The following is a 21949-nucleotide window of genomic DNA, read 5'->3' on the forward strand; positions in this document are numbered from 1 at the left end:
CATCTGCCTTTATCTATAATTGACTTTGATTTGGATCAGCTGTATTGAATCCACATGATTTATCTGTTCTTTAATTCTTTGATTTTTTTTTATAGAAGTCCAATCTAATTTTACACTTCATTAAGATAATTCTTGTTGAAAATTGAAGAAGACAGCCTAAGGCAGATTTACAAAATATCTTGTAGATGCAATAATGTAACACGTCACTTACATTGAATCTGAATTATTCTGACAGCTGCATTTACATTAGCCTAGCAGAATCTCCCCTACTCGTTCATTTTCTTTGCAGAGACCATTAAGTAAAGCAGTAAATCTTCCTCCCGTGAATGGACAAAAAGAATGACAGAACCTGCTTTGATGGTGTTCAACAAGATAAACATGCATAATCAATTTAACCACAGACATACAGTACTTCCACAACATTTCTTCTCTTCAAAGACCGAACAGAAGCACAGAGGGGTCGCTCTCTTTGAATAAGCCGCAGCGAATGAGGCTTCTCAAAGGGCTGGGAATAGCTGGGGAATAATTCTCCAATTGCTCATGGTCTCTGAGAGGAATGGGCACACTTCTGGTGAGGGTGTGTGTGTGTGTGTGTGTGTGTGCATGACCTATTTCTGTCTTCGATTGTGTCTTTTAAAAGTGAGGATGCAGCTTGTGGTTCAGACTTGCCTTTTTAGACAGAATGTTTTCAGAACTAAATCCTGTCACTCAGGCATATCGGTGTCACATTTTCCTCAGGCGGTCCTCTTTGCTCGCTTGCGTCGCCTTTCTCCTGGAAGAAAGAACACAAAACGGGGAACACAACGGCACGTCTGGCACCACTAGTCCTGAAAGTACTGGAGTAGTAAAGTGGTGTCTGGTTCCGAGCTTCCACTTTAAACTGAGCTTTCAGCTTTTTGAGATGGTGGGAGAAAAGGAGGCCCCTGGATAAAGTGGAAGGCAGGAACAATGGTTAACCGCAAAGTGGAGTTCAGCGTTTAGGGCTGAAGCCAGGCGGCACGACATCATAGAGGCTGCTGCTGCACAACAGCACTGTTTCCTCGTCACATATCTATGATGAGGGCTTGGCTCTGACCAAATTGCACCATCAACAGCACAAAAACACAGTCTGTGTGGTTTTATCATTCAGCTAGCAGCTCCTGTGCCTGCCAAAAATCACCCTGTTCTTGTTTTTTTTTTCTGAGGCTATTACTTGCAGTGACTCACTCTGCAACAGAAGGGTGTCGCAACACGATGTGACTCATTATGAAGTTCAAGTTGCTTTTGGTAATGTTGTACAATTTAAGGCAGACTTGTTAAAGACAAACATAGCACAAGAAGGTGGAGTTTAGGGCACAAAGGATATTTGCAAACAAATAACCATTAAACTGTTTTTTCTGTGTAAATCCGCTGCCTCGTAAACTGAGCTATAAAAGAGAGATTTAAAAAAGAAAAACAGCTAGTGCATGTATCTTTTGTTTTTATTCAGTTTTGCTTGTACGTTTAATATAGAAACCCAGATCAGATTGGGAAACTTCTCTTATCAGACCTGGAGGCTTCCTTCCTTCTGTGAAGTAACACCGTTCTGCTTCTGGTAGATCTGCCTCATCTTTCTCTTTTTTCTCTCTCTCTCTGTGGGATAGGTCTGTCTCTGTTCATGAGTTGAGGCATCGTTGCTGCTGATGACAGCACTATAAAGCGGAATCAGGTTATGCTCGTGGCTCCCACAGGCACGAAGGATCCTTGCTCTGCCTCGTAGTGTCAGGTTCCTCTTGAAGAGAAATGTGACTCGTCTTCTTTTCCGAGTGTGGGAGTGCATTACCTTCTCATTAGATCAGTCTGACAAATTCACAGGGAAAATTATGAGAAATCATTGATGCAGGTCATCCTACTTGCTTTTGCATGGAGCTCAATTTTTATCTTTACTTTAAGCAGACTCTTTATAACATGCGTGTCTTTGATACTTGAAGAGCAAAGTGAACTTTTGAGATTCAGAAGGGTCCATTTTTGATAATATTACAGCCTTGCACTGTTTGCTGTTTTATTTATCATAAATATTTCTTGTCCAAAACCTTTATAAATGACTCTCACTTGAATATCTCTTGTATTGCAGAGATATGTAGCACTTTTCTGTTTTAGCAGGTGTGTTCACCAGCTTTTTAAAACTTCCTGTTGTGGAACCGTGAAGAACAAAGTGCAGTTTATTTATAACAAACGTCTCCCTTTTTGGATTAATTGTGAGTTATAACAGATTTCAGTCTAGTTTCCATAAACACCATTGACTAGAAAACAGTGGCATGTTGATGAACCTTGAATGGGTTTTGAATTCTAGTATTACTTGATCTGACAGCTTTATTTGAATCTAGTGGACATGATATTTTTGATTGGCAGTCTGTGCATTACTGTAGGAGAGTCTAGCGAAGTTTTCCCCACACATTACTGTCAGAATATGCATTTTTTGCAAACCGGTTAATCTCTTAATCTAGACGTGTTTCATGTGGAGTACCACAGGGTTCATACATTCTTCCCCCTGATGTTTCTTGCAACCTTTATTCAGATGATATTCAGATTTATTCGGTACTAATTTAAGTCCACTGCATGTCAGAAACTGTCTCTGACCAGCAATAAACAATGGTTATGTGAACCTATCTGTAGTGTAATGCAGAAAAGACTGAATTCCTTACTGACACTGCCAATCTGATTATGCATACTTTAGCTATTAAGACCTGGATTATTGCAGCAGCATTTTTATATGTTTAAATAAGAAGAGGCTCTGTAGTCAGTCCGGAATGCTGCAGAAAGGCTTTTAACTAACATGGGAAACAGAAAACATTTTTTACCCTCCATCTGTATGTGCTTGATGATTTTAATGACGGCATTTGACAAAATGTACTGTTTATAGCTTCTTTCATAATTGATGCTGTTTTTATGATCTAAACTTTGAACTGTGTTGTCGCTGAAATTTGCTATACAAATAAATTTGACTTGATTTAATATGTTAGTCACATGGTACCTTTTATAATTATATTTTTGAGTCCACTCTAAAAACTTTAGTCCTCACTTTTAAAGCCCTGTGTTGGTCTGCTCCTGTTTACATCTCTGACTTCTTGGAGAGTCGTGTCAAATCTGACAAAAAGAGTCAAATTGTTTGAAATGTGTTGCTAATCCTTTTATTCACTTTAATCTTTTACAAGGCCAACTTTTCATTAGTTAAGGGGTTATTTTTATATGCTTTGATTGCTTTACAGTAATACATATTTGCTTTAGAACACATTTTACTTTATTCATAATTTTTCTTCTTACCAATATTGCACGTTTAATTGCATTACTATTTTCTGTGTTACTTCTTTATATCATCTAAATGTGCTTTGGAAACAAATCCTCTTCAACACAGTCTTTAAGTATGGCTTTAATTATCAGTGCCATCATTTTTTGTTTAATTTGTCTAATAATGTCATGTCTGTGTTGTTTTATAATGAACAGAGATCCGTAACCAGCTCGTGGAGCAGTTTAAATGCTTGGAGCAGCAGTCGGAGTCTCGTATCCAGCTGCTGCAGGACCTGCAGGAGTTCTTCCGACGCAAAGCTGAGATCGAACTGGAATACTCTCGCAGCTTGGAGAAACTGGCTGAGAGATTCTCCTCAAAGATCCGCAGTTCCAGGGAGCATCAGCAGTTTAAGTGAGTTTTCCCCTCAGCAGACAAAATGCATTACATCTGCCATTATAACGGCAAGATTCTTTTTGTTCGTTTAATGGAAAATTAGAGATTTGTCATGTTTTTTAACACTATTTATTGAAACAGTACCTTGTCAGTGTGCACTTTAAGCCTGTTTCTAGAATCTATCGCTTCCTCTCTATTCAATTTAAACTCAAATCATAGAAAGCTTCATGTGTTTTATTCTCTATTTGGAAAAAACAACAACAAAAACAGGGTATTTGCAGCATGAGGCTGTCTGAATATGCTAAACATTAAGACAGAAAACAATGAACATTCATAAGAAATTTTCAAAGACGAATATTCAAAAAAATATTTGTAATAGATTCTGGACTTTTTTTTAAAATTTAAGGATCTAGGGGGTAAATTATACACATAGACCGATGAGAATTTTGTGCCCAGTTTCTGATTCCCAGAATGCGAAAATCTTTGATGTGCTGATTTTACATTATTCTGATTTATTTTTGTAATTATTTATTTATTCAGATTATTTTTAAGAGCCAAGAAAAAAAAAATTCTAACTATTCCACAATAATAATCACAGGAGCACAACAACACCCTTTAAGGGAGTTGTTGTGCTCAGTATTTTACTATTATTTCAAAATTAGAGGAAAAAATTGCATTTCATATTATTATATTTTTCTATATATCATTTCCCTATTTTTCATGTATCAAACAAATAACTCACTGAATAGAGACTTAGATGGACAAAAACAGCTTCTGAACGTTATGTGGTTTAAATCTGATTTTCTAAGATTTAAAGAAAATGTTTTATTTTATTTTCTGTGTACTCTCAAAGAATCCAACATAACCCTTTGCACCAATTATGCTTTGCACAAATGTATGCCGCCCATTTTCATTCCTCTGCTCGAAAATTACAAAAACATGTGCAAGTGTAGAAATCTGGCATCATTTGCCCAGAATTTCCCACCAACTCTCGGCTACATGGCTCACGCAGGGCATGAAATTAAGCTCCGCTGCTCTCCAAATCAAATACCTACAGCAAGCAGAAGAGCTTAGCTCAGTCTGCTAATGGGAGCGCCGGGGCAGCTGTGTACTGGCAGCAGTTCTCAGGTCTGAATCTGTGTTGGCATTACATTGCCATAATGTCTGCTTGGAATTTTTTTAAGTTAATGCTGCAGGACTCTAGGTGTTCATCTTTTTTTTGTTTAAATCCTCTTTTACATTTGGTAATGTGAAAAGGCGTCGCGGTTTTGACCTTCTGGAGTGAAGTTAATAGAGTTACAGATTAACACAAGCAATTATTAAATGGGAGGTTTAAAACAATTGACAGATTAATTGGTAAGATTTGAAAATGGTGTTTTATTGTGACATCTAAATATCCCCTAACAGAAACAAACAAGCAAACATAAATGCACCTTTTCAAAATAATTCACTAAGCCTAGGCAATTTAAATTAATATCAGCTGGATATCAGAAAGATGAAAAGATTTCTGAAATGTAACAACATACAAGCTTGAATTTTGTAATTACTTCTGCATCTTACATTTTTAAAACATATAAAAGATCAAAATAGAGACTCTTCACTTTCTCCAACTGACTTCATTCTATCAAAAATATTTGAACTTATCTTAACTTTGATGTTAGAAACTCAGAAAAACTTTCAGGTCAAACTTGTTTACCACTGTGTTACATCAGACTTCCATTGAATCACCTATTTTAATCATTTAGGAACTGAGAATACCAACTGCTGCAGTTTTGAAAGGAGGTCCTGTGTCCATTTTCTTGAAGCAAGCTTTCAGTTACTCAGCATTGTGTGGTTGTAGTGTCTGATTGTGTTCCTCACACATATTTCTATGAGACAGATCTGGACTGGTTAATGCACACTATAATTCTCTAAGTTATGCAGGATTTGTTCTGCTAAGAATAGCCATTATAGACACAGGACCTCTATTATAGAAGTCTGTGTACTCTCAAAGAATCCAACATAACCCTTTGCATCAATTATGCTTTGCACAAATGTATGCCGCTCATGCTTCATGCAACCTATGCATTCATTGATGGTGTTTTAATGGACTTGTGTTGGTCTTTTCTATTTGGCACCCTGAGCCCTAACATCAGATGTAAACTCATCTGACCACAAAACATCTGTCCGCTGACTTTCGGTTCATCCTTTATGAGCTCATGTATGGAGAAATTACAAGCAGACGGCTGCTGTTTGTGTGAAATTCACAGTGATGTCCTGGGATAATTGATCCCAGACGGTTTTAAGGAATAAAGGCTTGACTTATAGTAGATATAAATGTCCTGCACTTGATGCATCACTGTAGTGAACCACTGGAGTCTACAGATTATCTTCTTCAATCAGCAAGGGATTTGTCAGAAAAGTACATCTAAAATGACATGTTTAAAGAAAACTTTCCAAATGCAAGATCATAATTTTCATGAGAAAATCATCCACATTTTCTAACATACATATTATCATTTGGCAGCTCTGGTGACAATCAAGCTCACTCCCGATTTTTTACTATATAGCTTCACAAATAATAATAATTAAAAAAATGTAGAAAATACAGCTACGTTATAGCTCTGGAGGAGGTGCAAAAATCTGCAGGTTGGGTGCAAGAATTTATCCTGCAAACATGTGGAAGAAAGGGCTCTGGTCACATGAGATCAAAATTAAACTTTATGTGGTAGAAGACTAAATCTACAGATCCCCCTAAATACATGATGCTCACTGAGCGACATGATACTGGCAGCATCATTCTTTGTGAATGCTTTTTTTTACGAGACAAGGCAGCTGCTCGGAGTTAATGGTGAAGTGGATGGAGCTCAATACCAGGAAACAATGGAAGAAAAAACATGTTAGAGACTGGAAAATACTTAACACTGCAGCAGAGGTTCATCTCCAAGTTAGACAATAAAGATAAACACGGCACCAGTGCAATGGAATGGTTTAGATCAAAGCATAGTATATGTTGGCATAAGTCAATCAAACTCCAGGCTTACATCTAGTAGACCTTTTAAAAATTAAATTAGTAAAAAAAAAAAGAGAGATTAATGGATTTTAGTTTTCATTGAATTCACCAATTCCATTAAGAATTTGTGACAAGACTTGAAAAATACTGACTGAGCTTGAGGAAATTTGTAAAAGAAAAAAAAAAACATGCAAAAATGCTATTTACTAAATGACCAAATCTACCCTGAAATACTTGTGGCTGAGATTGTTGAGAATTGACTTAGATCACACTTTTAAGATTTTTATTAAATAATAAAAATAAAAACCACAAATTCCTTTACTTCTCCATCATTCTGCACTATGTTGTCAATGTCAATGTCAAATATATTTATATAGCACTTTAAAAACAGGCATAAAACTGCACCAAAGTGCTGTACAAGAATGACAATAACACAAATGAATAAAAACAGAGTATCAAAACACTAGTTTAATTAAATTGTTGTGTTGATCTATCACAAAACAATAAAATACATCAATAAAAACTTCTCAAAATAGGAAAGATAAGCAAACCATGGAGTTAAGTAGATGTATTTTCATCTTTACATTGAATGACTTCAAGACAAAATTTGACTTAACTTGCCCACACTGAGCAGGACGGTAGAATGAGGTAAAAAGGAGGTAGTAATATCTCAAGATCAATTTCACAGAGTGGCAGTAGATTTTTCAGTTTTATGTTAGAGCAATTTATTTTAAAGCTTTTGAGAGTAAATCTGGGGGGCCATTATGTTCAGATTTAATCTGGAGTTATACTCCATTTGTAGCCAGTGCATATTGAACTGGATCAGATTGCCAAGACTGTAAAATTAAGACTTAGAAGGGTTATTACCTTCCATTTTGCCACGTTTGCATATATTACAGGCACACTTCCTTATTTTCTACAGGAATATGACCTCTGTTTCAATAGCTGATTCCTTTCTCCTCAATGTGTGCGAACCTTTCACACTGCAACAACAAAAAAAACAAACATGCAAAGCAATGTTTCACCTTGTCGACTCTAGATGCTTGTAATCAGCTGTGGCACACCCTTTGCTGTGGTTTTCTTTCTACTTACGAGTAGTTAGGATAATCACAAGCCACCAAAAACACCTAATGAGCCCAGACTTGAAAACCACTTGTGTTTGTCCAATCAGAACAGTTAGCTGGCAGAAAACCAAAACAATCTCTATGTATCATCGGAAAGAAATGCAAAGCCTTATATTCTGACATTTTAATTTTCAGAGTTTTGTTATGAACTTACTGATTTTTAATAAAGCTTTATCTCCGTCTCTATGTACATTAACAGGAAAATCGTTTTGGCTACAGTCTTCCTCGTACAGTAGCTGTCATTACATCCTATTTTATGCATGTAGCTGTGTTTTTATGCTCAGTAATTAAATATTTTTAAAGGGACAAAACAATAAAACAGCACAGCAGAGTCATCCCGACCAGGATGGACTTGCGTATGTCCTGGATCCAGGCCTAAAGTGTGTTGGCTGAACTCTTTTCCCTGCTGATTCATTAGCAAGCTGTAGATTCTTGTGATTTACAGCTACTGCAGCTACAGCCACACCGCAGCAAAACCAGCCAGGAATCATTTTGCTCTTCCCACTTAACCTCACTTGCAACAATGAAATCTAATACTTCAGGTGAACGTGCGGCCCTGTGCGACGCTTTTTGTTTTCTGTAGCTGAATCCACAGTTTTCAGTGCGAAAACAAGACAAGGTTGTTAAAATGCAGCACGTGATATGCCTTCAAAAATAAAAATTAGGTGCACAAGTCTGGTTATATTGTGGTTTTTTCCTAATTGCAAAGAGTCATAAATATACATTTAAGGTTCATATTCATACATACAGTTAGACTAATATTTCAAAACATCATCCTTGCTTGGGCATAGTTCTGCCAGGATTTTGACCACGCTTTTGGTAGAACTAGTAGAAATCATTTAAACTGGTGGCTTCCTGGCACAGGTCCAGTGTTTGGGATCACTGGAAATCATTTAGAGTAAACCCTATTATGTCAAAGATGTTCTGTTTAGCTGTTGATCTGAGATGAAGTTGAAGAACTTGGAAGCAGACATCTTTCTTCATTATTTCACCCACTGGTAGATGGAAAGGCTAAGCATAATACTACCAACACCATGTTTAACAGTTTGCACAATGTTCTTGTGTCTTAAAGTCTCTTATTGACTTTTCTGTACGCACTTCTTGTGATTGTGGTCAGGTAGCTCAACGCGTCTCTCATGTAACCCTAAACTTTTCTTCAGAAGTCTTTTAGTTTTGCTATGTAGGAAGGTACACAGTTCAATCAAGCACAAAGAGGTAGTTTTTGGAGAAGGGCCTGGGTGAACCACCTTTCTGACGCCCCATCCCCAGAAAGGGAAATTTGGGCACAATTAGGGGTTGTAATTTACAATGATCCTAAACATATGCACATTTTGGAACAAAGAAAGCAGGATAAATGTAAACTAACCTTATTGAAACGTTGCAGACTATTATTAAAAGCTTTGTCCTAACTCTGCCTGTTCTTCTAGTGACAGTGGGCACATATCCATCTATTCCAGAAGGTTGTTAATGGCTACAAATACATTTGCTAAGGGACATTCAGTAGAATAGCCTTAGGGGTGTAGTTATATATTTTAGCATATGCATGCATGCAAAAGCGAGACTGCTCAATAAATCCAAATTGTTCACCCAGTGCTTGTTTTACAAAAATATTAAACATCCAAATTATATAATCACCATACCCAGAAAAGTAAGTTTTCAATAACATAATTAAAAGCACCAGATGATATTGAATTTTTGGCTTTTTTAATGGCTCCAGTATGAAAGAAATTTTTTGTTTGTTTTTTGGTATGAGGTCCTTTTCCCACTGAATTGATGTTTCTCTGTATGTCGTATTTATCAGGAAGTGGAGTTATTTGGTTTGAAGAGATTCTTGAAGCCATTATCCCCGTTAGTTACGATGTAACATTGTAGAGTGATGTTTGCTGCTGTTGGATGGTGCTTCAAACACTGACACTGAGTGGCTTGTACAGCTTTATACCCATTGAGTGCAACTATGTTCTTGAAGTAAGTCTCCTTTCTGGTGGCCTGCAGGGCAGAGGGCAGGAGGTTGAGCTATATCTCACCAGGCTTTGTTGGTTTGAACAGAGGAGCCGGTACTCGGCTCTTGTCAGGTTGGCGAGCCCAGCTGGCAGATGTCAGCTCATAGACGATGAATAGATCAGCTGGTTTGCAGCTTGTTTTATGTTTTTTGTATCTTTTCAAATCCCCATCTTGTCTTCACCAATGATGCCCTGCTTTGGCCTGTATGTGTGTACAGCTGTGAGATGTCAAATCATGAAACTCTTAATAGAAAAGACTGAAATGGCGACTGGTGTGTCAATGTAGAATAAGAAACAACGCGTAAAATGGAATCAAAGTAAATTTTATTCCCAAAGCTTGAACATGTGCCTCCTCCTTGTCTTTTGAAGCTATTTGTCTCTTTTTTCCTTTTTCTTTGACTGTTTTATGGAGACGTGGAAGCGAGGCAGTGTGGAAGAGATTAAAGGCTACACAGAGTGGAGCCCTGAGTTGATAAATACAGACTTCCTTCTGGAAATCCTGGCTCAGACGCATCACAGGCTCTGAGGGATTGGATGGTGGAATTCAGTACATATATAAGTAAAGCAATGACCCTGTTTTATGACTGTCACTGATGTTGGTTGCAAGCATTATGAGGGAAACTTCATTTTTGTTTATCATTGTGTGAAGGGATTATTGCAATGTGTTTCAATTTAGGAGTTTAATCCTCATCCAGAAAATTTAAGAACTTATGAATCATTCTATGTTGATCAAAGTGTTATTGCTTTTCACATAGAGTTTAATGGCTTGGTGATTTGTGCCATTTTCAAATTGAAAGGTTTTGTGTCAGATGTTTAAAGCTTGGCATATTGTTTTAAAACATAACCCTGCTTTAAACTTTTACACATCTTTTTCTCTGCACTGAGGAACACAGCAAACATTTCTAATATTATCTGCTAAATCTGTGAACCCTTTACAGCCCTGCTGTATCAGATTAAATCCCAGACCTGTTTAGTCCGCTTTAATCTATCTCTAGTTTGTTTGCCTAGAAAGCCTGTTAGTTTGGGGAGGTGTGAGCACGCAATGCGGCCAAAAAAGTGAACTTTGGTCCGCCTTAAAACCTAAGACTCTATTCGGTTGAAGTGAACTCTGGCGCAGTTCGAATCCACGTGTGAATGCCAGGCGAACAGGAGAGCGCTCCAAAAGCAAGAAGTGAGAACAGTGTAGGGATTCTGGATAAATACAACCGAAACATGTGTCTAGCACTAAAGGAAGAAATAGATTGTGGCCTTTTACCAAAGACAGTAGAGAAATCCTACAACAACTAAAATCTGATGCCACTTCATTTTGGTTTAGATTTGGAGAATAAGGAAGTTGCGCTCATTGTCTTTATTTTTAGTGGTTTTCATGTTTTCCCCAGTGGGTCTTCGTGCAGCGCCAGGCGAAGAGGTCAACAGGTTTTTCAAAAGGTTTGGTTCATTTGACACAGTGCAGTGGGAAAGTGAACAGCAGCAGCTGAAAATGTAACATGTTGTAATTTTTGTCCCCAATTGAGCTGAGTTTCCCAGACTATTAGATGTGAAAACACCCTAAGTTACTAGTTATATGACAAAATGGGAAAAAGTTCAAGGGATATAAATAGTTTTGCAAGACACTGTGGTCAATTACTACTGGGTGAAAACAATGCAGTAGAAGCAAAAAGACTGTGTATAACTCCTTTTTTCACCGCAAATGTCAACGGAAACCTTTCAGCTCAGTGTTTGGCCTTTTCTACTTGTCAGTGATATATCTTGGTTATCAGAGGGCATACAATCTGCAGGTCCTTTGTAGGAAGATGGAGGGAGGTACAAAGAAAAGAATTTGTGGTGCAGTTTGTCTTTCGTGATTGACAGTCCCCTGAAGACATAGAAACTGGTCTGTGTCAGTGCCATAAAACAAGCCAAAGAGCTACAATTAGTACAGTGTTAACAGACTCGGCTCCCAGAGACGCTGCTGGTGAAGCACTCTGGCCTAATTAACGGCCCTCTGCTCCTCATTTCTGTGAAATGAGGGCATCAGCGAGGGAACAACAGATTTTGTGCCCTGTGTTTCTTTCAAGTCTTCACAGCTTTTGTCCTCCGTATGAAGCATTTGCACTCTTCACATTTCAGGCTCTCTCATTCCTCAACTTAATTCTCATCCTGCTACCATGTTGAATATATGTCTGTTTTTATTCTCACTTGTCGTTGTGTTTGTTTTTACTAAGTATTAATAGGCACATCACTAAAGACACACAGTGTCTTTGAAATATTGGATAATTGGTTTATAAATGCTAGATATACAGTATACCGTTACTTATTATTTACATAACTTTACCGTAGATGTTTGATAAAAGAGCAGTATTCTAAAGGCTAAATCAATGCATGTCTTTTAGGGACAACACTTTAGAGACAACACAAGTAATGCAACACTTGTGTTGAACAGCTAATAAGCTCATGAGGGTAGTTTAATTGATACACACATCTTCTTGTGTTTTTAAGAGAATGAAGTAGGAGGAGCAACAACAAACTAGAAGTTTAAACGGGGCCTGCCAAAGTGTGCCCATCACTTGGAACTCATCATTCTGATGCTAAAAATTAGCATCAATGCTAAAGTAAGCTACAGCATACTCAATAGCATGTGAAGAGTCACAAGCATGTTGAGCAACATGGACTTACTCCATTCAGTATGTTAAAATTAGCATATTAAATAAAATCATCCAAAATGCTAATGTTAGCCTAAATACGTCCAGTGGCATGTGGAACGTCACTTGCATGTTGTCTTACATTGACTTCCTCCATTCAGTGTGCTAAACATGGCTAATGAATAAAAAAATAGCTAAAAAGCTTATTTTTTGGAAAAGGCTGCTTCTAGTAGACCCTTGTCCCTAATGTTGGTGTTAATGTTGATGCACTGCCTTCTGATTTTTACTTTAAAAAAAGTAAAAGTCAGATGTTTATTGATGAGCACGTTTTCTGATTACCAGAAAACTCGCTCATCTCCTAGCAACAGAATAACAACAAATATTAGTATTGTTCAAAAAGAATAAGATTTCTTCTGCTCTTTTGAAATACCAGTTATCTTCTACTACTTAACAAGAACAGTGCAGTTGGTGAATTTTACAGAAAAGTGAAAATGTTTTTTTATTTTTTGTCATTGTTGGTAATTATAAAAAAAAGAAAATCGTAGCCACAAATGTAAGAATCAGATTTTGACTTCGTGGCAGTTTGTTACGCAAAAAAACCCGCTCATTTCTTAACACTAAATTAGTAATATTGTTTATAAAACATAAGCTGTTTTGAAATACTGCTTATCTGCTTAGACACAAGAAATTTACAATTGGTAAATCTTGCAAAAGATCAGATGTTTACTTCCTGGCACTTGGTTACCAGAAAAAGCGCTCATCTCCTAGCAACAGATTAACAACAAATATTGTTATTGTTCAAAAAGAATAAGATTTCTTCTGCTATTTTGAAATGCCAGTTATCTTCTACTACTTAACAAGAACAGTGGAATTGGTGAATTTTACAGAACAGTGAAAATGTTTTTTTTTTCTATGTCATTGGTCGCAAATATATGATAAAACAGACATTCAACACAAAAGTAAAAATCTGATTTATACTTCGTGGCATTTCGTTGCCAGAAAAAAAAGCTAATTTTTAACACCAAATAATAACAAGTAATATTATTGTTTATAAAACACAAGCTCTTTTGAAATACTGCTTATCTGCTTAGACACAAAAAATTTACAGTTGTTAAATTTAGCAAAAGTAAAAATTAGATTGTTTACTTCGTGGCACTTGGTTACCAGAAAACTCGCTCATCTCCTAGCAACAGATTAACAACAAATATTATTATTGTTCAAAAAGAATAAGATTTCTTCTGCTCCTTTGAAATACCAGTTATCTTCTACTACTAAACAAGAACTGTGTATTTGGTGAATTTTACAGAAAAGTGAAAATGTTTTTTTTTTGTCATTGTTGGTAATTATAAGACCAATATTCAACATAAAAGTAAAAATCGGATTTATACTTCATGGCAGTTTGTTACTAGAAAAAAAAAACTTTCATCTTTTAACACCAAATTAATAACAAGTAATATTATTGTTTATAAAACATAAGCTATGTTGAAGTACTGCTTATCTGCTGAGACTCAAGAAATTTACAGTTGGTAAATTTTGCAAAAGACCATATCAGATCAGATTTGTGGCACTTGGTTACCAGAAAACATGCTCGTCTCTTAGCAACAAATAATAACAAATATTGTTATTGTTCAAAAACCATAAGATTTCTTCTGCGCTTTTGAAATACCTGTTATTTCCTACTACTTAACAAGAACTGTGCATTTGGTGAATTTGCCCCGTTGCGGAAGTAGAGCTTTCCTCCGACAAGCAAACTGTTATTAAGGCAGATTAACAGACCTCAATGCGTTACCCAAGACATTTTTGCCTTATAAACCAACATTGAGGCAAAGACGGCGGGCAAGAAAATTCTGTAACTAGTCCTATGTCAGGTCTATATGGTTATTAGCGGGGAAATAACGGTGAAATCAACAATAAAGCCCAAAAGGAAAACGAGGAACAAAAAACATCTGGTTGGATGTGAGTTTGAAGCTGTCGATGCATTTTGCATGTACAAAATGGGTGAGTAATTACTTAACTAATACCGGCTTGTGAAAATCTGCCTTCAGGAAAATGCTTAGAAATAAACACTAGCATGAAATGGTGTTTAAATGTCAGTATAACAGTAACTTCAGTCTGTTTTCATGCTGCCATAGAGCTACTGTTGGAATCTACACACTTAAAATCCAGCATAACTACAGTACCTTAACTTATTGATCTGGAAATGATTAGATGTTTAGCATTGTTATTTTAATTTAACTGAGTTGTGCGTTTTTGACGTCGTTAGCACAGAGCCTGAATCGTTAGCACGGAGCTAACAGTAAGTGTCATAACAAACAAAAAAAAGAAAAGAAAAGGGATGTTTACTCCCGGTTACCTTCGTGGTGCTGACTAACTTGGTAGTTTCCGTCCATCAGTTTCACTCAACTGGACGTCAGGTGGGCTGCAGTCCATGATCCATTTCTTGCCTTATTCCAGACTCCTTTTTGATTTTGGAAATGTGATTAATTGTATTCCGCCCTCTACACGTTCTGGGTAACGGCTGTCGGGATTGCATATTACCCACTTGGACCGTGATTATCTATTATATTCCTCAAAATCTCTCTGACTGCAGCATGGACCTTACCAAGCTCCGCCCACAACCGACCCACGTGACCGCAAGTCTCACAAACAAAGTCTCGCAGCTCGTTGTTTCTATGTAAACATGACTCGATTAGTGCATCAGTTCTACCGGATTTTCACAATATATCAGCTACTACAATGGACAGAGGAACTAACAAGTTCATGTCATCATCTGGGAGGAGGTTACTGGTTTCTCAGTCAGTCACAAGCTGGTTGCAAACCTGAGGCCAGCAGGTGTCAGTCAGTTATGGTAGATCTGAAATTTGGTTTGATGACATCAATATGAGAAGCTACAGACTGATAGGAGGAACCAAAGAGCTCTGTAAAGGTAAAGGCAAATCTTCTGAAGTTGGGATATAATTAATTTAATTTCACATAATTATCGCGGTAGAAGCCATTTGTTTGTTCAAATGTTATTAAATATATTTGTTCAATTTGATGTTTGTTGTGAATGACAAACGAACGAGGTAATTAGTCCAACGTTTAGAAACTACAGCGGCTGTAATGCGCCACAGCAAAGGGAAACAAAGGTAAAATAACCCGAACAGGTGATCAACTCAAAACCACTCCTACCTTTTTACTCTCTCTCTCTCTTTGTAGTTTAAGCACACCTGTTACTATGGCAACTGTCTTCGCCCCGCAAGACGAGCAAAGATTAAGTTAAAAACATAACATTCAGTCCGTTACGATATCAAGTTTCCAGGCTTGATATTTATGTCTCGATTATTAATCAGCGCTTCCCTGAACACAGCCATGGTTGATTGACTAGCTGTACTTGGTGCTAACGTGGCTAACACGAGTAACAGTTTAGTCCAAAGCCTTTTCTGCTAAAATAAAATCTTTAGTGTATGTCAGATACAGCACACATTGCATATTGATCTGTTTAGCTAACGTAAGACTGTAGCAGACAGGCTTCAAGGTGTAGAAGTTGTATCAGTTCTGCCATTATGCTGTAGCTACTTAGCTAACGGGAAGTGAGACGGCCACGCACGTGACCACGTAGAATGGGCATCAGCCAATGAAAAGCGGCCCCTGTGGTAAGGTCCATACTGATTGGTCAGTTGCTGACAAGTGCCCTGGAATGATTGGGGGAGGATTGCTCTAGGTTAGCATGGGGGGGTGGAGCCGGCGTCGTGTGCAGTTGGTAAATTTAGCAGAAAAGTGAAAATGTTTTTTCTGTTTTGTCATTGGTTGTAAATATATTATAAAACAAACATTCAACACAAAAGTAAGTCAGTCTTGTGTCAGTATTGTAGGTTAAATTAATTGTGAAAATTAAGTATAAATATATGCATGGGGCTTTTAATAATATGGCAAAAAGAGACCTAGGATTCTACCCATCATGCATTGCTATTATTTATATGTGTGTGAGGGTGCAACAATAGCATCTGTTTTTAAACAATTTGGCTGTCTAAGAGATCAAAACCCCTGACCACTTAATGAAAATGTAAAATCGCTGAAAAGAAAACCTGATCTGTGTTTTCTTAGGATGATATGGTTTTTGTATCTTTGTTCACTTAGATATAAAGATGAACCCACTTTATTTGCCACTTATCAGCTTCATTCAATGTGATCAGCATCATGAAAGCTCTCTGCAGAGGATGCCTTTGATGTTGGTGGTGCTTATCCATTTCTCTTCACAGTGAAACCCAATTCCCCACTCTGTCCTGGTTCTCTTCCTGCTTCACTCTCATTTCCCCCTTGCTCTGTTTAGTCTATGCCCCTCCCCCAGGGTTGTTTGATTGATTAAAACCCCGATGTGGCAGAGACAGGTCTGGATTGGTCACGTGTCTGGATAGATATAAATGCACCTTGCTCCCTCTGTTTGAAACTACCCAAGGCAAAGTATAAACTGATTATGCAGCAATAATGCTCTTGACTCTGGATTATTATGGTCACCAGCATTAAAAATGTATCCTTTACTAACCATGATGCAGTTTGGTGAAAGGGGAAAACATTCTCATTCGGGGGAAAAAATAAAGTCTACTTGAAGTTGAGGTTATTTATCTTGCAATTCCCAGGAACACTTAGTTGCTCTGGGTTTCATTCTTATGGATCCCCTGACACCCGTGTATTGCTGTTGTTATCATTCCAGGAAAGACCAGCACTTGCTGTCCTCCGTAAACTGTTGGTATCTGTTGCTGAACCAGACAAGGCGTGAGAGCCGAGACCATGCCACGCTCAGTGACATCTACACCAACAACGTCATTGTGCGCTTGGCTCAGATCAGTGAGGACATCATCCGCCTGTTCAAGAAGGTCAGTGAAACTGTCACCCCATTGATCTTAGTGTGCTACAAGTGCACAAACATGTTTAACTACAAAAGAAGACATAAAGCACAGCTAGTTAACTTTGAGTATTTGTTTTTATAAACTGTTTTCCTCAGTGTCATGTTGTTCATGTGCGTATTATTTTAATATTCTACACACAGTCGTTGGTTCATGTATAGTTGAGTGAGTTTTAGTGACACTTAAACCCATTTGCAGATATTTAAATTGTAAACCTTACAATTACTGTAAAATGTATAGAGCTGTTTTTGTCTGGTTTTGTTTATGTATGTTTGACTTTGGAGACTGACAGTGAACATGTCCAATGTTTGTAACCTACCTGATGTTTTCATGGTCTATAGAGCCTTAAAAAAGTGTCCTTCCTTATCATCCTAAACTCTACATCCCCTATGAGTGTGAGCAACATCTGGCTGACCGTCAGCACATAGCAGGAATAACTTGGGTCTTATCCAAACACCAGAATGATGTTTTCACCTTGCGGGCTTTCCTGTAGGTTAAAACTCAGATGTGTGTGTCGACACCTTTCCAGACCTGAAAAGGAAGAAAAACCAAACCAGGTTTAGACATCTGTTTCCACATATGTAAAGATGAATGGATGGCTCTGCTGCAGCTATAGTTGGCAGTTATATTACACAAAAATAAATAACTTAAGACAAACATTTAGTTTTCACCACCATTAACCATTTTGGTCCCAAACTACAGTATGGGTACTAAAGTTAATGACCCTGGAAACTGTTCACACAACAGTCCTTTTTCTTTCTTTCTTTTTTTGTTTAACTACAACCTTATTGCAAAATAGACTTGGGATTTTCTGTTTAAAAATCTACTTATAATATTCTGGATATATCCAGCAAAACGGCTCTTTAGAGAAATGTGCAATAATTCTTATTTTAATTTTTTTATGCAGACTAGTCATGACGTTCCTGATGCAGAAAATCAACCCCACAGTATGATTCTGCCACCACTACTCTTCACTGTAGGGATGGTGTTAGCCATTTGATTAGCAGTGCCTGTTAGTCTAATAAAGCTTTGAGTTTAGGCCAAAGAATTATATTTGGGTTTAATTCAAACTAAAAGTCTAGTTTCTTTGGTTATGAAAAACATTTTTATGATGTGTTTAAGGTGAACAGTAAATAGTTTTTGCCAAGTAAACAAAATCTGCATTTTTAAATCAGCAACGTCTCACAGCTTGCTGTACAAACATCACAGAGAAAAACTATTTTTTTCTATGTGAAAAAAAAACACAGAGCAGGCTATTTTTTGCAGGCTATTTTTAAACAATTAAAAAAATTGTTTAAAAAAATAAATAGTTTTTTTTTTTTTTTAAACAATTATTTGACTATTTATATTTGGTTTAGGAAATGTGTTTTTCTCATATCTGAAAGTTTTTGAATTTACTGTTATTTTGCTCGTTAATTTCTGATTCTGTCCATGAAGATAAACCACCCTGAAAACATTTTGTTATACATATACTGTACATTAATAATTGTCACCTTGAAACACAATTGTAAACTAACTTGCGGTCATTAAAAAACATTAAAGAAAGGATTTTCAGACTTTTTGCAGATGAATGATTCCAGTTGTTTAATGATTTGTTGTAACTATGTATCAAATTTTTAATCAGTTGTCTTGTTTTATTGTGACTAGTTCAGTTTGTAATTATCCAAATTTAACAAAGCAGCTCCATAGTTTGAATGAGACTAAATCTTACGGGGAATTTACAGGGGTGTTTTTAATTTTCTAATTTTATTGGCTAACGGTACCTTTGATCACAGTTGTGAAGATTTTATGTTCCACCTGTTTGCTTCTTTTGTCTCACTTACAAAAATATAAAAGAGTATACAATGTGAAGCTTCTGTGCAGCTACATATGTCAGATTACGCCTTTAAAAAATATGCATTTGCAGGCTATTACAGCCCACCTGTCATGGCTCTAAGTGTGTGTTGCATCATGGTTGTTGGCTTGCTGGGTGAACCCTCCCCGCTCATAAACCTCTGCAGTGCATGCTGCAGTCTGTCTCAGCTCAGAGCCATTGATGCATACAGATGCTGCTCACCAGCTGCTAGTGCCCTCAGAGGATGCATCATGTTTATCGAGTTCAGAAAAGCTTACTTAAACACAGCTTAATGCTTGCATTTTTATGATTTCCCAATTCTGCAACCAGTAATGCAATTCTTTTTTTTTGACACAAATTTCATGTACACATGTTAAAATAAAGATTGCTAATTTCAGACCTAGCAGCTTTAGTTGTTTCCAAGCCAGGTGTGAACAACTTTCACCTTCTTTTGAATTTATCTCTCTGGTTCTGGTTTCTGCAGGTATTGCTCATCTGTTTTACAACAGATTCCTGTCTTCCTTGTGTAAAAATAGAAAGCATTGCTCAGTGAATGCATTTAGTCATGGCTTTGACTGTTGAAAACAGTGGTTGTGGTTATCCTTTAAAATTATTTATGGAATTTGGGGAAATTGAAAGATTTTTTAACATAAAGTCATTTTATATTTTATTGTTCAGTACAAATTTTGTTTGCAGAGTTGGAAATGATTCATCTAATACAATTATAATTCATCTAAAGAAAGATTTAGTGTGCAAAACAATAGAAGATTGGTGGTGAGAAGGGGTTGGGGGAAAAAGTGGGCAACAATTTGTAATTTGTATACAAATGCCTTCTGATTGCCCATTTTAATGCTTCTAAATAAGTTACATTGACAAGTATGATTCATGTTCTTTCCTTTGGTTGTTTTTATCTGTGGTCTCCAATGTATGTGTTTTAAAATATACTTCAAGTTGCTTATTAAACAGTGCTAAATAAGAGAGCTAATTTACATCACATCAGAATAAGCTGATTTTTTTGGTATGTTTGCAGAGGTGATGCTTCTATTAGGTCTGACACAGTTACAATGATGTGTCCTGCTGCTTGTGCACTTTCACACGTCAAATAAAGGCTTTCTGTTGCTCCTACACAAACCACTACTATTTTCAATGTGACAGGTAAATCTCCCACTAAGCAAGCTAGTGTGAGAGCGCTAAACTTGCTGTGTGGTTTGATTGCTAGCACTTCAGTGTGGATGTGTGTCAAAAGTTATGACAATTGTTATTTTGAAGAGTTTGTGTTTGGGTATTTTTAAAGGGGATTTAGGCATTTGGTCGGTTAGTAAAGCTCTCCTCCTCCTCTTTCCATTATGATTGAGTTCAGTATAGGGTCTGCAGACTGCCCTGCAAACCCCGCCACTGCTCTTCCAGCCTCGTCTGCAATGGTCTCTGACCTTGCTTTCATCTTGTCCCATTTCTGTTTTTCTCTAAGAAACAGAGGAAAACAAACTTTGATGGGATCTTAGCAACACAATGTGAGCTCCATGACGAGATTTTTCTAGTTTTATCAGTTACCATGTTATATGTTAGCACAAAAGTTTGATTTTGCGACATGCTGGGCAGATTTGAGCTGCCTCGTAAGCTGTCTGTGTTGTGTTGAGCAGCCTATATGCTGTTCTTTCTAATATCAGTTCTGCACTTGACTCTTCAGTTTTCAACATGGGTTAAGAGAGTCAGGCTTTTAAATTGCAGTACGAACAATCACACTAATAGTGCCTATGATCACATAACCCAACAATGTGTCCCCTTTAGACAACTAAATTGTCTCCTAACAAAGTCAGGATGACACTTGTTTTGGTCACGTTTCAAGATGTGAATGGTTGTCGACTTGCCTGGAGAGACGGATCAAGGCTGCAGCTTTTTAAGGAGAATCTGAGCTGAGTCGTTGCTCCAGTGAATTATTGTTGACTTCTCTGAACTAGTTACGGACATTGAACCTGCTGCAGTAAATGCCGTTTGACTCACCAAAGTCATACCTTTGGGACAGTCGACTGTGCTTGTTCCATCAGGTCACGACTGACAAACCTTTTTCCCATCTTGTTGTTTTCCAGAGCAAAGAAATTGGGATCCAGATGCACGAGGAGCTGGTGAAGGTGACAAATGAACTTTACACTGTGAGTAATAGACTGCATCTCCCGCAGATTGATCTCTCACACCTCATTTCATCGCCGTACCAGGACAAAATCTTTCATCCTCACTTGATCTTTCTGACATCTTGTCCTAGTTTCCATTTGATTTTTTCATTTGACGTCTTTACTTTATATTTCTGTGCATTATTGAGGGCTCCGCCTAATATGTGATTGTTCTTGTTGCCTTTTAGAAAATCCTTTAGGTAAAAAGCAAACACATGCTTTGCTGTAAGAATGCTAACTTTGTTGAAAACTTTCCGCCATATGCTTTTGATTTTTTTTGTCTTGATTAGTTGCAGAAGTTGTTGTAGGTCATTGGTTTGTAAACAAATTGATTATTAAACTTTGATATAGCAAGGAGGTTTTTCCTTCCATTTTGTTTCACTAAATCCGTTTAATATTGGATTTGTACAACTGAGTTGATGAGAAGAAGTCCAGTTGCCTTCAATTTAAATGGTTAAGATTGCCATTTCCTGGATGACTAAGAACATACACCAACAGAATGAGCTGATGATGAACGATGATGACGAACAGCAGCAGAGGGAACAGGTAGTTGTGAATGATTTAAAGGAACATGTGGCACAGTTTGTAAGCTGTAATCACATCCACATCTGGATGAACTATGAGCTCATACCAACTTCAGGATGCTGGGCTGAAGAAACACCTTTATGAATTCACAGATCGCGT

The 21949-nt window shown here is 37.2% G+C and overlaps 1 protein-coding gene across 3 annotated transcripts in view; it reads left to right on the forward strand.

The window, feature by feature from the left end:
• srgap3 (SLIT-ROBO Rho GTPase activating protein 3) overlaps window positions 1-21949 on the forward strand; it is a 68464-nt gene that overhangs the window by 14813 nt on the left and 31702 nt on the right. For 2 of the 3 annotated variants that reach the window (XM_028002741.1, XM_028002742.1), the window contains exons 2-4: window positions 3463-3658; window positions 17071-17233; window positions 21185-21247. In XM_028002741.1, coding sequence (XP_027858542.1) covers window positions 3463-3658; window positions 17071-17233; window positions 21185-21247 — 422 coding nt within the window. Of the gene's footprint in view, window positions 1-3462; window positions 3659-14119; window positions 14376-17070; window positions 17234-21184; window positions 21248-21949 lie in introns of those variants that run through there. The other variant, XM_028002743.1, reaches the window with a different exon arrangement.

Source organism: Xiphophorus couchianus, chromosome 20 (genome assembly GCF_001444195.1).
Source record: "Xiphophorus couchianus chromosome 20, X_couchianus-1.0, whole genome shotgun sequence".
NCBI classification, from domain to species: Eukaryota; Metazoa; Chordata; class Actinopteri; order Cyprinodontiformes; family Poeciliidae; genus Xiphophorus; species Xiphophorus couchianus.